The 15,891-nt window shown below is 40.4% G+C and overlaps 2 protein-coding genes across 2 annotated transcripts in view; one reads left to right on the forward strand and one right to left on the reverse strand.

Moving 5' to 3' along the window:
- The window catches only part of MGAT4A (mannosyl (alpha-1,3-)-glycoprotein beta-1,4-N-acetylglucosaminyltransferase, isozyme A), a 121,503-nt gene that overhangs the window by 30,621 nt on the left and 74,991 nt on the right, over positions 1-15,891 (reverse strand). Inside the window, exons 5-7 of the mRNA XM_010829619.1 lie at positions 5,410-5,456; positions 2,945-3,058; positions 1,023-1,098 (exon numbers count right to left, since the gene is read on the reverse strand). Coding sequence (XP_010827921.1) covers positions 1,023-1,098; positions 2,945-3,058; positions 5,410-5,456 — 237 coding nt within the window. The remainder of the gene's footprint in view (positions 1-1,022; positions 1,099-2,944; positions 3,059-5,409; positions 5,457-15,891) is intronic.
- On the forward strand, positions 9,426-10,526 carry LOC104980954 (F-box/LRR-repeat protein 14-like; the record flags this gene model as incomplete). The annotated part of the gene is given in 1 exon segment (XM_010829844.1): positions 9,426-10,526. A coding segment is annotated over 1 exon segment (873 nt), but the record flags the coding sequence as incomplete, so codon positions are not given.

Genomic DNA, 15,891 nt, shown 5'->3' on the forward strand with positions numbered 1-15,891 from the left:
ATTTGGAGGAAACCCACTACCTATATCTAGGGTACCGTGTTTTTATACACACAGCTGTTGTATCCTATAATAGACATGTCATGCCCTATCACCATTTCTATTTTTCATCCTGTGACTCGAGGAAGGGTTCATGCCCACTTGAATACAGCTGGCCCAAGGTACAGCATCACGAGACAAAAGTCTGCCCTCAAGAAGTCCGCCTTTCCACGGGATGCCAGCCCCTTTCCTTCCATCTTTCCTTCCCTCCCCAGTCCCTGCCAGCAGCCGCCTAGCCATTTCCTTCCTAATTCAGGGACTCAGGGTTGCTTCTTGCCACTCTTATCCATACATCCTCCTAGCACCTAATAAACTTTTTATACTGAAAAAAAGAAAAAATAAAACCTGACACACTTCATGTGCTATATATACCTCTCAGGGGTATCTGCATTTTGAACAGGGATAAAGATATCTGACTGAAGAAGTGAAATCCCAGTGCAGAAATTTAAGCTTAAATATTAACTGAAGAACACTTGGAAAAAATAAGAGCTTCCTAGAATTACTTAAGCTGTTGCCCACCTGGCTCACTTAAAACCTGCATCACGATGGACTTACTGTTTCAGCCACGCTACTGAAAGTCGCACCTGTGTGCGTGTGTATGTCTGCGTTAGTCACTCAGTCATGTCCGACTCTTTGCGGCCCCATGGACTGTAGCCCGCCAGGCTCTGCTATCCATAGGATTCTACAGCCAAGAACATGACAATAGATGTTGGTTTTATAATCCTGAACTCAAATGTAAATGTATTACTGCACAAAACCACTATCTGCCTTAAGACCACTAAATCATTAAGAGATAAACCAGGGAGTGCAGCTGCAGAGCCCACACTCTTAGAGATGTGTCTGACCCTTCTGCTCTGCTACACTACTATCATCTTAAATATTTTAGAGTGCTCATGCTTTTGAAACTCCATTCTAATGAAAACAGACCCTCGATATTACTTTTTCTTTAAAAAACTGTGAAAAAAAAAACTAAAGGAAAAACTTACCTGGATGTAGTATGTGCCTTTTTCCTGAGCATACATCATTAGAAAACAATAATCTAGGTTTTGCTTTGTTCTCCATCTGAAATAAAAATGTTCAAAAATAAGTTAGGAATCAGACTCAAAGTTAGCAAAAGAAGGTTAGATGTATATTTTATAATATATAACAATGTTATATGCCCTATATATAATATCACATATATTGTATATATGATAATATGATATTATACAAAATGTACAGTTATATATTGGTTTCCCTGGTGGCTCAGTGGTAAAGAATCTGCTTGGCAATGCAGGAGACATGGGTTCGATCCCTGGATTAGGAAGATCCCTTGGAGAAGGAAACAGCAACCCGCTCTAGTATTCTTGCCTGGAGAATCCCATGGACAGAGGAGCCTGGAGGGCTCCATAGGGTCACAGAGTCAGACATGACTTAGCAACTAAACAACAATAGTCATACATTAGATAGATAGGTAGACAGATAAATAAATGGATGGAGCCACACATACATGGTGTATCCACTTAGGAAAGAGTGCAAGAGAATTCACTTTTCTTTAAGAAGGTTTTATCAAAGTACATTCTCAAAAACACTAATCCTCAAGATGTCCTGAGGGAAAAAGGAGTCTAATGTCTAGTAAGTTTGGGAAGGACATTTATTTCTTTTCTAGAGACACATTAATATATTAGAAGCATTGAAACATTCAGCAGTAAGTAGCATCTGTTGAAAAAAGTTTTTAATTCAATATTTTCCAAATTTTCTTGACTACAGGCCCTCTTTTCAGTGATATCTTAATGTCTCCATGAACTAGTGCTTCATATATAGGTAAAAGTTTTTTTAAAAAAAATCTTAAACATTGTATTAAAATTTACAATATTAGGTCCTTTTGATGAATTCTTGGTAGCCTACAGAAACACACTGACCAATGCTGAATATAGAGAAGTGGTTTTTTAAAAGCCAGTTAACACACACACACACACACACAGAATAGAACTAAAGCTCTGAACCACTAAGTAAACTTCTCCAGAAAATACCTTATAAGCTGTTCTGAATTTAATGAGTCTATTCACTGGGTTTTTTTTTTTTTTTAAACAAACTCAATCCTAAATGTTTTAAGTAACATATTCATTGAGAGACAATTAACCAATTATAGAGACATGTCTGTCTTTGTGACAAATTAACAACTCAAGAAATACAATAAATCTCTTCCCAAAACATCATTTTTGCCCTTTTTTCTGGTTATAGACAATCCAAAAATGATGCTAATATCTCTTAGATTACTTTGTCTTTAACAACAACACAAGAAAAGCTTCTAACTCCTTCAATGTTAGAGATTTAGAGATAAATAAATTGACTGTTTTATTGCAGTATGATTCTGCAGAAGACTATTATTGTTTTTATTACTTTTATTGAATCAGTTCTCATTTATGTTTCATACAGACATGAGATTTCTATCTGGACTAACTTTGAGTTATATTGAATATACTCTTAAGAAAAGTTATAACAGCACAGAGCAGCACGGTTATAAAATTCACTATGTTGACCAAATTCAACCTCTCATCAGGAACTCCACAGAATTTCCAACCAAATAATCAAAAAGGCATTAGCTCTCACTAATTAGTTCAACCCTAAAATGAAGGCTTGGTGGCTCAGACGGTCAAGAATCTGCCTACAATGTGGGCGGCCTGGGTTCGACCCCTGGATTGGGAAGATCCTCTGGAGAAGGGAATTGCTGGCTACCCACTCCAGTATTCTGGCCTGGAGAATTCCAAGGACAAAGGAGCCAGGTTACAGTCCATGGGTCACCAAGAGTCTGGACACAATTGAGTGACTTTCACTTTCAAAATGAGTAAAGTTTTGAAAAACAAGGATGACAGTTATTACATATTATACTCACAAAGGTGGGCAATTTTAAACACCACAGGCTCACCTTACTCTTTCTTTAGAATCTCCAAATGTCTCCTTTAAGTTCGTCAGGTCAGGATAATAGCTTTCAGGAGGTGATATTATTTCCACCAAGCCAGAACTGATTTCTTTAGAAAATCTGTCATGAGAAAGGTGGGCTGAGTTATAGAAGTTCTGTGGGATTTTATATCTTAATGATCAACTTAAGTATTTAACAGAAAAATACACCAGTAAAGTATACTGCTACAGTCACAATGTGGTAAGTGAAGCAGCTCATCACTGATTCGTTGAAATTCTAGGCCAACTGCAGGGACTGACGTCCCCAAAAAATTAGAATTCTTAAAAAGCAATCAAGGTGCTGCAGAAAATAAGAAAGAAACACAACCTAATGCATGTGTATGTATACCAATATACACATATATTAGCAAAACCAGTTTTTTCATTTTCAGGAACGCTTAGTTGTGGGATACAGACTGTATGTCACTTTAAAATAGTATTTCTCACCTGGGGGTGATCTTGTCCTGTGAGGGTACATCAAACTATGTCTCAATGTTTGCAAGTTGTGCAAGGATAGGAAAATTTGTCCTAAAGTTTTTAAAATCCATCTTCACTGATTCAAATGTAATTTGCTTTGCATCTGCCTTCTTCCTTACTTCAGGTTTGCAAATCTCCACAAAACACAATTACTTGCCTTTACACAAAGTTTCCTGGTGCTTCACCACCCTTTTTCCTGGGCTTGGTTTTCCTGCACACTGAGCAAGAAGGAACCAACGGAATCCTTGTATAAGCCCCTCAGACCTGCCCATGTGCTCTGTGGGAAGGGGGACCAATGATTGCCTGGTACCTATATTTAAGGATTCTACACCAATTTGTGCTTGTATAAAAGCTGCCAAGAAAGTGAGCAATTGAGAGAAAATCTAACAAATGCACAATTTAATCCTGAACTATGCATATATTTGTAAAAATTTCTGGTTTTAGCATACTGATAGACAAAGATAGAGCCATATTATCCTAGAGTTGGCAAACTCTTTGGCTCCTCTTTTGTCTTGCCTAATTCACATAAAAATACGTCTTTTGGGGGCGACAACAGATACATTTCAATCAAGAAACCCATAGCAGGACTAATTTTATGATATCACTATGAAATCTACAAGGGCAGTGTTATAAAAACTAATGGTATCGGCGATGATGAGTCGGATAGCATCACCGACTCAATGGACAGGACTTTGAGTAAACTCAGGGAGAGAGTGGAGGACAGGGAAGCCTGGTGTGCTGCAGTCCATGGAGTTGCCAAGAGTCAGACATGACTTAACCACTGAACAAGAACAACAATGGTATCTGCAACTTACTAAGCTGTCCACCTATTACCTGCTACGTGCTCCACTCACAATAAACTATTAATAAACCTTTGCATATTTTTAGAGATTATTAGCATTGAGATTTGAAACTGGTTCCTGACTGGCTGCCCTGACAGCAGAAAATTTTTCTCTTGGTAAACAGAGCGTGAAAGATTTAAGTGATCTCATTTAGTGTCATTGTTATTCAGTCGCTAAGTCATGTCCAACTCTTTGTGACCCCATGGACTGTAGCACACCAGGCTCCTCTGTCCTCCATTATCTCCCGAAGTTCGTGTGCATTAAGTCTGTGATGCTATCTAACCATCTCATCCTCTGCCACCTCCTTCTCCTTTTGCCTTTCATCTTTTCCAGCATCAGGGTCTTTTCCAATAAGCTGGCTCTTTGCATTAGGTGGCCAAAATATTGGAGCTTCAGCAACAGTCCTTCCAATGAATATTTGGGGTTGATTTCTTTTAGGATTGACTGGTTTGATTTTCTTGCAGTCCAAGGGACTCTCAAGAGTCTTCTCCAACACCACAGTTTCAAGGCATGAATTCTTTAGCACTCAGCCTTCTTTATGGTCCAACTCTCACATCCATACATGACTACTGGGAAAACCACAGCTTTGACTAGATGGACCTTTGTCAGCAAAGTGATGTCTCAGCTTTCTAATATGCTGCCTAGGTTTGTCATAGCTTTTCTTCCAAGGAGCAAGTGTCTTTTAATTTCATGGCTGCAGTCACCATCTGCAGCGATTCTGGAGCCAAAGAAAATAAAATCTGTCACTACTTCCACTTTTTCCCCTTCTTTTTGCCATAAAGCGGTAGGACCAAGTGCCATGATCTTAGTTTTTTTTTTAAATGTTGCCTCTCTCTCTACTCACTGTCTTCGAGGTTAAAGACTGTTATTTGATAGTGTTATATATGACATTCAAGTCTTCTCTATAATGAAACACACCAATGTATCCCATCAAGTAACCCAATATACATACGTATACTTTATGATAATTTACATATAAAAGACCAGTGGTAGGTGATCTAATGAACACTGAACTCCACAGAAAAATGAACTATAAAAGGAGGTATTTTCTTTTCACAAAAAGCAAGAGATCATAGTAACTAAAATATTTTCAATTCCATAATTAAGAACTTACTCTTTCTCCAGGTTGGCTACAACACCATTTACATAATCAGTATCTGTCTGGGAGAGAAAAAAAAAATTATACCAACATTCATGTTTCTATGTTTTTATATCTTTATTTCATATTTAACTTTTAAATCTGAACTTAAATAAATGATTAAAACATTCATTGGAAACATGAAATTTTCAGATAACTTATGGGATTTGCATAAGTTGTACTCTATGACCCTGCCATATATCACTGAGTATTTACCAATACAATAAGCAGATTCTTAAGTTTTTATTGCTTTCAATTGTCTCTGTCTCCATTCAATTCAGCAGAAAAAAGTGAGCACAGAAACTATTTCTACTTCTGCAACATCCAAACTATAAGTAGTGAATAAATACCAGACACAGCATGCAATAGGGAAAGAATTTCCACTTGGAATCATAAAATCTAGGTTCAAGATTTGTCTCCCGAGCTACTGGTCTGTGTGATATAAAATCACTATGCTGAGCCTCAGTTTCCTATCCTATTTAAAAGAAAAAAGGGTGGGAGGAGATAATATCTCAGAGACTATGACATTAAATGAAAAAGCTATGTAATAAAAAGCTGTGTTATTCTTTATTACTTTTATTATTTTATTTTTAGGCTGATAATGAGAATCCAAGTCAAGAGCGTGTTAACAAATCAGAAAAAAAAGTTTAACAAACCTGTCAACTTCTAAAGTATATACAAGTGGACAGCCAATACTCCCAAACAATTTTAACTACAGTGACAGCTTAAAATGCTCAATTGTTAAAAGGAATCAATGATATATATAATATGATCTATGTTACAAAGACTGCCAAAACACTTCATACTTGAGGAAAACAAAACTCACCAAAAAAGATAAAGCTTTAAGCCTGGATATGACAAAACCACTGAATTTTTTTTTTTAATTGTTTTAGCAGAAGTCTTTTTTAAAAAGTATTTTGACTGTAATTTCTGTTCATTGAAAGTAACTCCTATTTTACTGTTAAAGAAGTAAGAGTGAGGAAACTCATTAAGAACGTAGCCTTCAAATTCCTAACAAAGAATTATGGGAATACAACTAACACACAACTCAAAACCCTCCATCCTTCCCCTACACAAACCCAAACACATCTCACCACTCATCAGGCTATGATTTTGGAGAACACAATCAATTCTGGTTTGTGTAACCTTTAGTGAGTTTACTAATACCTGAAATTCAATTTGATAAGCATTTATTAAGAGCCAGTGATCTGCCTACCCAAGGAAATGGGAATACAAGACACAGAAGAGCAGCTCCCTATCCCAGGAGTCTGTCCAAGAATAGTCTTACGTGAACACAGATCTATCATGTAATGTATAATAAAACCTAAAACGCAAGTGATCCATACCTAACAGTACACACAACCCTTACGTTGCACATTAACTGACATTAAGTAGCAAAAGATTCATTTAAAGGACTATACAGCCTTTGAGATTTTGGAGGCTTCATTGCTTTAAATTTAAAGAACCTTTTTCCTGAAATCTTTTTTATAAAGGTCTGTGGAGATTTTTTTTTAAGATTTTTTTTTTATGTGGACCATTTTAAAGTCTTTATTGAATTCGTTACATACAGCTTCTGTTTTGTTGTTTTGTTTTAAGTTGAGAGGCTTTGTGGGATCTAGCTCCTTGACCAGGGATCAAACCCACACCTCCCACACTGGAAGGTAAAGTCTTAATCACCGCACTGCCAGGGAGTTCTACATGAAGACTTTTCAAAACGTAATACTGTTACCCAATTATCGGAATGTATCTCTGCATCTATGACGGAAATATTTATTCCGAGGGTATGTAAGTGATACGATATGATTGAGATAGGTGGGGGAAAAGAGTAGACATACATTGAAAAGAAGAAAGAGCATTTACCCCCCTTGGAATATCAAGTCTTTTTTATGGTTAAGCAAAATTATTTTTTAATTAAAACCAAAAGATGTATAAATACATACTGAAACACAGATGAACCCTGAAGACACTAGGCTACGTGAGAGAAGCCAGTCACAAAGGACCACGTACAGTTCATAACTGTACTTTTAAAAACTGTCCAGAATTTTAAAAAAAATCTGAGACAGAAAGTCTCAGAGACAGAGACAGAAAGTAGATTAGTGATCTACTAAGTAGTGTCTAAGCCTAGAGGTAAGCAGTATTGATGAGTAATGGCTAAGGGGTGCAAAATTTCTTTTTTAGATGATAAAAAAATCTTCTAAAATTGATTGAGACGATGGCTATAGAACTCTGACTTTAAATAGGTGAACTGTATGTTATGTGAATTCCAAATAAAAATCAAAAACATAAAACCAAGAAAAAAGTTAAACATAGAAAAAGAAGGATTTCAGACTGTGCATACCAAACTCTTAGGGATATATAAGGAAAAGTTTAAGAAGCATAGAAGCAGGTTCAATAAGTCACTAATAGTGACAACTCACCACTGTAAAGTCACACATACGTAACCACGCATCAACATGTATGCTTGGCTTAAGAATCAATTTTACCAGTAGTGTGTAAATTAGATGAAATGAAAGTAACAAATTCCAATCTTTACCTTAAATCAGTAATTTATACAGTCCAATTTAAAAAGAAATAATTCTTTGCCAAATGTCATGGCAGTCAGGAAATTGCAACAGAGTCAAAATATTTCCAGAAACTTTTGATTAAACTCAATTAATATATAAAATATCATATCACTTTTGAATATGCTATAGCTGTTATGTTCTGTGATACTGCAAAGAACAAATATGTGAAACAGAAATCTGAGTAAAAAGATACTTCTACAAATAAATTATAGAAACTTATTTCTAATGGTCCAATGAATAAAACAGAATGTTAGAGGCAACCTCCTATGAAAAATAAATGTTGCAAATGTCAGAGAATTTTAACAGATATCAGCTGTAAAACAGTCACTTGGATGAAAAGAAGAAATTTTAAGCAGTAGATCAAAAAGAACATAAAATTAAAAAGACTGAATTTTAAATCACTTGAAGGTAAAAACTGTCTTTAAAAAACTGATTCTGTGTTTAAAGAACATTTTTAAAATGTCCTTTATATATGGACAGAGGGGCCTGGCAGGCTACGGTCCATCAGGTTGCAAAGAGCTGGACACGACTAAAACAACTTAGTACACTCACACTTTACACACATAAGTAAATTTACTATCTTCTTTCTACTCATTTCATTCCACAAATATTTACTTAGTGTCTACACCATAAGCAGGGATATTTATATCCACAGCATATCCATATCCTCAAACTCTGAGTGCATGCATGTTCAGTTGCTAAGTTGTGTCTGACTCTGTCCGCCAAGCTCCTCTGTCCACGGGATTCTTCAGGCAAGAATACTGGAGTAGGTAGCCATTCCCTTCTCCAGGGGATCTTCCTGACCCAGGGATCAAACCCAGGTCTCCTGCATTACAGGAAGATTCTGAGCCACAAGGGAAACCCTTAGACAGGGTATGTGTAAGATAATCCACTGGAATACATCACAGTGTAAATTTTTCTATTTTGGATATATTTTAGAGGCTATAATATACTACTATTAGTATACACATGTACAAGCTGGGAGTATGGGATCAATGAGATGCTGAGCAGGAAGGCTGGGCTCGCAATGCTATACTGGGTGAGTCCTGGTGAGATAGGAAGGTTGAACTAGCCAAACAAGCCACCAGGTGGTAATGAAAATAGGCCACAGAAATAAGGATGCTATCAGCCACCTTTTACAGTTACCTTCTAAATAACCCCTGCTGGCTCTCTGTTGAGGTCCTTTAATGGACTGGAACCTGGTGGTCCAGAGTCGACTGATAAGAAAGTAAAGAGCACGCAGCCCGGCCCCGTGGTGCCGGAGGATGTGGCTGGGGGCACTGGGGTGGCAGCGGGGCAGTGCCGGCCCGGCGCAGCAGGGCTGAGCCCAGCAAGGGCCGGGCCTCGGGGGCGCCCTCCCTGGCACCGCGGGGAGGAAGATGGAGACGCACATCTCATGCCTGTTTCCCGAGCTGCTGGCCATGATCTTTGGCTACCTGGACGTGCGTGACAAGGGGCACACGGCGCAGCCTGCAGGCTCCGGGCATCCGCCGGGTGCAGATCCTGAGCTTGCGCCGCAGCCTCAGCTACATGATCCAGGGTATGGCCAACATCGAGAGCCTCAACCTGAGCGGCTGCTACAACCTCACCGACAATGGGCTGGGCCACACATTCTTGCAGGAGATCGGCTGGCTGCGAGCGCTCAACCTGAACCTCTGCAAGCAGATCACTGACAGCAGCCTGGGCCGCATCACCCAATACCTCAAGGGCCTGGAGGTGCTGGAGCTGGGCAGCTGCAGCAACATCACCAACACCGGCCTCCTGCTCATTGCCTGGGCCCTGCAGCACTTCAAGGGCCTCAATCTCTGCAGCTGCCGCCATCTCTCGGATATGGGCATCGGGCACCTGGCAGGCATGACGTGCAGCAGGGCCGAGGGCCGCCTGGGCCTGGAGCAGCTCACGGGGCAGGACTGCCAGAAGCTCACGGACCTGTCCCTGAAGCACATCTCCCGGGGGCTGACGGGCCTGAGGCTCCTCAACCTCAGCTTCTGTGGGGGCATCTCGGACACCGGCCTCCTGCACCCGTCACACATGGGCAGCCTGAACAGCCTCAACCTGCGCTCGTGTGACAACATCAGCGACATGGGCGTCATGCATCTGGCCGTGGGCAACCTGCACCTCTAGGGGCTGGACGTGTCCTTCTGCGACAAGGTGGGGGACCAGAGCCTGGCTTACATCGCGCAGGGGCTGGATGGCCTCAAGTCCCTGTTCAGGCGCCACTTGTTGAGGTCCTTTAATGGACCGGAACCTGGTGGTCTGGAGTCCACCGATAAGAAAGTAAAGGAGAGAGAAAGAGGCTGATATTCCTTGGTTTATGCAGAAAGCCAATAAAGCCGCTGCACAGAGCTTGTTCTGTTCACGAAGGCCTCAGGTGCCCTCTAGATAGGGTGTAGGCGCAGAGCGCCTTCTTGAGAGGGTCTTAGAAGCCTGGGCAGGAAAGTGAACCCAGAGGACCTCTGCGCTCCAAGGAAATAGCCTGAGAGAGAAAGAGAGACAAAGAAAGCAAGACATGGGCACCAAAGCTCTGATGGAGCAAAGGTGTTTTATTCAACATTGTGTGGGTATTTACACTGTCTTACAAGGTAGCTATTTTCAGCAGAGATAAAATCAAAACTTACAAGCTATCAAGGAAACATGAGGTCATCCATATGAAAGAGAGAGGGTTGTAAATAATCACTTTTACCATATGGTTCATAAAAAGGAAGAGGGTACTTATCACCATATAGAAAAACTAATGAAGGAAATGCCTGGATTCCTCAGCCCCAGGGAGAGGCTTGCCTCTCCTCTTAATTCCTGAATATTCAGGAATTAATAAGGAACAGAGAATTCCTGACAGATCCAAAACAGCACACTGTTCCTGACAATGCTTCCTGACAGCTCTCCATTATTCCATTGACAGCTTTGCTGAAGTCCTCTGTCCTTGCTCCTAGTGGCTACATTTTCTTCCAGTTATAGGTCCCTTTTTTTGGCTCCTTGGCATGCAGGATAACAATAATAAATTCTTATTTGATACTGGACATCACAAATGGACAGGGCTTCCCTGGTGGCTAAGTAGTAAAAAAAAAAAAAAAAAAAAAAAAATCTGCCTGCCAATGCAGAAGATGCAGCTTCAATCCCTGGGTTGGGAAGACCAGCTGAAGAAGGAACTGGCAACCCACTCCAGTATTCTTGCCTGGGAAATCTGGGAAATCAAACCAGTGAATCTTAAGGGAAATCAACCCTGAATATTCATTGGAAGGATTGATACCAAAGCTCCAATGCTTTGGCCACCTGATATGAAGAGCTGACTCATTAGAAAAGACCCTAATTCTGGGAGAGATTGAAGGCAAAAGGAGAAGAGGGCAACAGAGGATGAGATGCTGGATAGTATCACTGACTCAATGGACAGGAGTTTGAGCAAATTCCAGGAGATAGTGAAGGACAGGAAAACCTGGCGTGCTGCAGTCCATGGGGTCATAAAGAGTTGGACACGACTTAGTGACTGAACAACAACAATAAACAACTAAAAAGCTGGGCAAAATATATGATCCAGCTGTTCTCAGACAGTGGACAGCAGGCTGTGCAGGATGGGATTCTCTGAGAGAGAACTGAGCATCACGATTGTCCCGACTTTCACCTGGAGACATTTCCAGATCACACTGCAGGAAGGGAAATCTGAAGACAGCAGCTGGAGAGTGCAGAACAGACTTGCCAAAAGGAGACTGACTGCTGCACAGAAAATGACTTTGTCCTTGAGTGCGTGCTGGGTGGGGACCCAGTGAGAATTCCAGAAAGATAGCGTGTACACATGACAAAAGGATTAAAATGACAGGCATGTGCCACAATGCGGTTGGCAGCTCATAATAAATTGCAGACCTACCAATGAAGGTAGAACCTACCGGAGAAGGCAATGGCACCCCACTCCAGTACTCTTGCCTGGAAAATCCCATGGATGGAGGAGCCTGGTAGGCTGTAGTCCACGGGGTCGCTAAGAGTCAGACACGACTGAGCGACTTCCTTTTCACTTTTCACTTTCATGCATTGGAGAAGGAAATGGCAACCCACTCCAGTGTTCTTGCCTGGAGAATCCCAGGGGCGGGGGAGCCCGGTGGGCTTCCGTCTATGGGGTCGCACAGAGTTGGACACGACTGAAGCAACTTAGCAGCAGCAGCAGCAACCAATGAAGGTAACAAATACCACAGTTAGCGTGTAGTTTCTGAAACAGTCAAGCTATCAACCTAAAGGAAATCAGCCCTGAATACTCATTGGAAGGACTGTTGCTGAAGCTGAAGCTCCAATACTTTGGCCACCTGATGCGAAGAGCTAACTCACTGGAAAAGATCCTGATGCTGGGAAAGATTGAAGGAGAAGGGGGTGGCAGAGGATGAGATGGTTAGGTAGCATCACTGACTCAATGGACATGAATTTGAGCAAACTCTGGGAGATAGGAGAGGACAGAGCAACCTGGCGTGCTATAGTATATGGGGTCACAAAGAGTTGGACGCAACTGAACAACTCATGAAAAGTCTCCGAGTTCATGAAACACAAGAAAAGACTGAAGAACTGTCATAGATAGGAGGAGATTAAGGAAACAAAACAACTAAATGCAATGTGATACTTTGGCTTGTACACTGGATAGACAAATGACCTTAGATGTAAAAACATGGAATCTGAATCATGTCTACAGTTTGGCTAATAGCATTATGTCAAGGTTAATTTCCTGGTCTTAATCATTCAAATGTGGCTACGTGAGTTATTAACATTAGAGTCAGTGCAGTGAAGGGGATATTCTGCATCACTTTTCCAACTTTTCTGTAATTCTAAAATTATTTCCAAATAAAGTATTTTAAAGTGACCTACTAGAAAAGACCCTGATGCTGGGAAAGACTGAGGGCAAGAGGAGAAGAGGGGTGGCAGAGGACGAGATGGTTGGATGGCATCACTGACTCAATGGACATGAGTTTGCGCAAACTCTGGGAGATGGTAAAGGACAGGGAAGCCCGGTGTGCTGCAGTCCATGGCGTGGCAAAGAGTCGGACACGACTGAGCAACTGAACGACAACAAAAGTGCCTTCAAAGAAAAAAAAGCCAGTCAGGCATCTTTTCTACTTGAAGCTCTCAAATGACTTTCTACATCAGCAGTTTGCAAAACAGACCCACTCTTTGTTTTCATAAACTAAAAACTTTACTGGAACACAAGCCCACCCTTTTATTTACATATTGTTTCTGGCTGTTTGGGGGGCTACAACAGCAGAGTTGAGTAGTTGCAATAGAGACTGAATGTCCTGCAAAGCCTAAAACGTTTGTCATGTGGCTCTTTACCAAAAATAAAAACTTTTTGTCAGTTCTCTGACTGAGGGTAAAAGTCACATTCTCGTGATGGCCTGGAGAGTCCTAAGCGATCTGGGCCAACCCTCTCCTCCACCTGCTGCCCACTGCTGAGCCCCTTACCTTCTCTGCTCCGGTCACACAGGCCTCTCCTTGCTGGTTCACAAAACGTGCCACACAGTGCTCTCACCTCAGGGCCTTTGCACACACTGAGTCCACTTGGACTGTTCAGCTGCTGCACCCTTCAGGTCTTTGCCCAAAGGTCCTGATCACTCAAATAAACCGGTACTTCCTTTATTATTCACTCTGATTTATTCTCCACTACAATCTAACATATTATTCACTACCATCTAACATATTATTGATATATACTGGCTTTTTTATCTGTCCTTCTTGACAATGTAAGTTTCATTGGGAAGAGGCTTTGTTTCATTCAATGATACGTCTAACACCACAGTTAGGTAAATAACTACAAGTAACTTTTATAAGACATATAGATACACACACACACACACACACACCTCCTGATCAGCATTTGTGTGATTTATAATCAACGCATAAGTGTGTGTGTGTATGTGTGTTAATCGCTCAGTAGTGTCCAACCCTTTGTGACCCCATGGACTTAGCCCACCAGGCTCCTCTGTCCATGGAATTCTCCAGGCAAGAACAATGGAGTGGGATGCCATGCCCTTCTCCAAGGGATCTTCCCAACCTAAAGATCAAACCCAGGTCTCCCACATTGCAGGCAGATTCTTTACTGTTTGAGCTACCTGGGAAGCCCAACATCTTAAAATCTAGCTGCTAAAAAAATTACAGGTCAAAAATACTTCTGAAGCACCAAGACAGTTACCTGTGATTTAAATCAAGAATAGAAACAACTAATAACTAGACAGATCATCAGCAAGTCTGCAAAAGGCATGAACACTACATTCAATAATGGAAAAGGTTGTGAAAAAGAATATATATATATATGTATCATTGAGTCACTTTGCTGTATAGCAGTCATTAACATAATTCAACTATACTTTAACAAAAACTAATCAAATAAATAAAAATAAAATATAGAAATGATAAAGGCAATAAAACTAAGAGTCAGTTCTTTGAAAAGATCAAAAATGATAATCAACTGAACAGCATCACAAGAAGTATTTCTACTTTCCCTGACGGCCAGTGAGCTGGAGATCTCAGAGGGGGAGGAAACGGGGAACAGAAAGGAAGGGAAATGGGGCTGGGGGAGGAAGAATGAAGAGAGGAGACTGCTGTTTTCATTCTATTGGACTCTTGTGCATATATAACTTAAATGCACTTAGCTTTGTGCATATATAACTAACACTAATTTTTCAAAAAAAGAAAAGCATACAGAAAAAATTATTCTTGTGTAATTCCAGACTACAAGTTAAGGGCACAATCCACTGTCTAGTGGGTTTTTTTTTTATCTCCTCCAGTACCTTCCCCATTTTAGTGCTTCAATAAATACTAGTTCAATGAGTAAAAGCATACTTGGAATGAAATCTATTCTTTTGCCTCTATTAAAAAAGATGACAAACAGGTAATGACGCGAGTTTGAGAAAATGTTAAGTCTAGCGATGGCCACCTTTTCTGAGGAAACTGCACTTGTCAGGTGCTGTGGGGTGGAAGCAAGTCCCGAAGCCTTCAGGTCAGAACTCCCGGCTGAACGCACAGTGACTGTCTATCCAACAAAGACTAAAGCGCTCACACAGAGCTCACCCAGGAACACCGCGCTGACGTCACACATGCTCACCGGTGAGAAACTGCTACGACTGCAAACTCCATTTTCGGTAAAACCAAAATTAATAACCAAAATTCTCACACTCAAAAGGAACCCAGTTTGATTCCAGTAATCCAAGGTAACATGCAGAATTGTGAAAACTAGCTATACTTGCAGGAAGCAGCCAGACTCTGTGGCAGTTACAAAGGCATGGTTTTTGATCAAAAACTAAAACAAATCACCAACTAGCCTGTGCCGCCTCCTCCTATAAATCAGGAGTCTAGAGAAAAAAGCCATTTCCTTCAGTGATGATTCACAAAGAAGGAACCAACACAGCAACTACGGAAAAATACAAGAAATAAAGAAGAGCTTCATCAAAACCTGTGAACAAAAATAACTACATCAATAGCCATAAAACATAAAACAGGACCAAATACTTCTTCATTAATTTAAAAGAAAAACACACCCAGTTGAAGCTGTTGTGAAGCAACTGTAGATAGTAGAAATGATTGGAATGATTCTAAAATATACACAGAAATGCAAAAGACCTAAAGTATCTAAAATAATCTTGAAAAGAAGAGAATTGGAGGACTTAATCTTACCTGACTTCAATACTTAAAAGTTATAGTCATTAAGATAGTGAGGGGTTTGTATAAGGATCAACCTACAGATCAATGGAATAAAACAAAAAAAGACCCACACTTATAGGATCACCGGATTTTCAACCAAAGCACCAAAGAAATCCAATGGGGAAAGGAACGTGTTTCAGTACCTGGTACAAGAGTAAATGACATCCATATAAAAACAGTGAACTTTAATGTGACCAAAAAATTACCACTAGATGGACTGTAGACCTAA

Source organism: Bison bison, unplaced genomic scaffold, assembly GCF_000754665.1.
Source record: "Bison bison bison isolate TAMUID 2011002044 unplaced genomic scaffold, Bison_UMD1.0 scf7180017864508, whole genome shotgun sequence".
Taxonomy (NCBI): domain Eukaryota; kingdom Metazoa; phylum Chordata; class Mammalia; order Artiodactyla; family Bovidae; genus Bison; species Bison bison.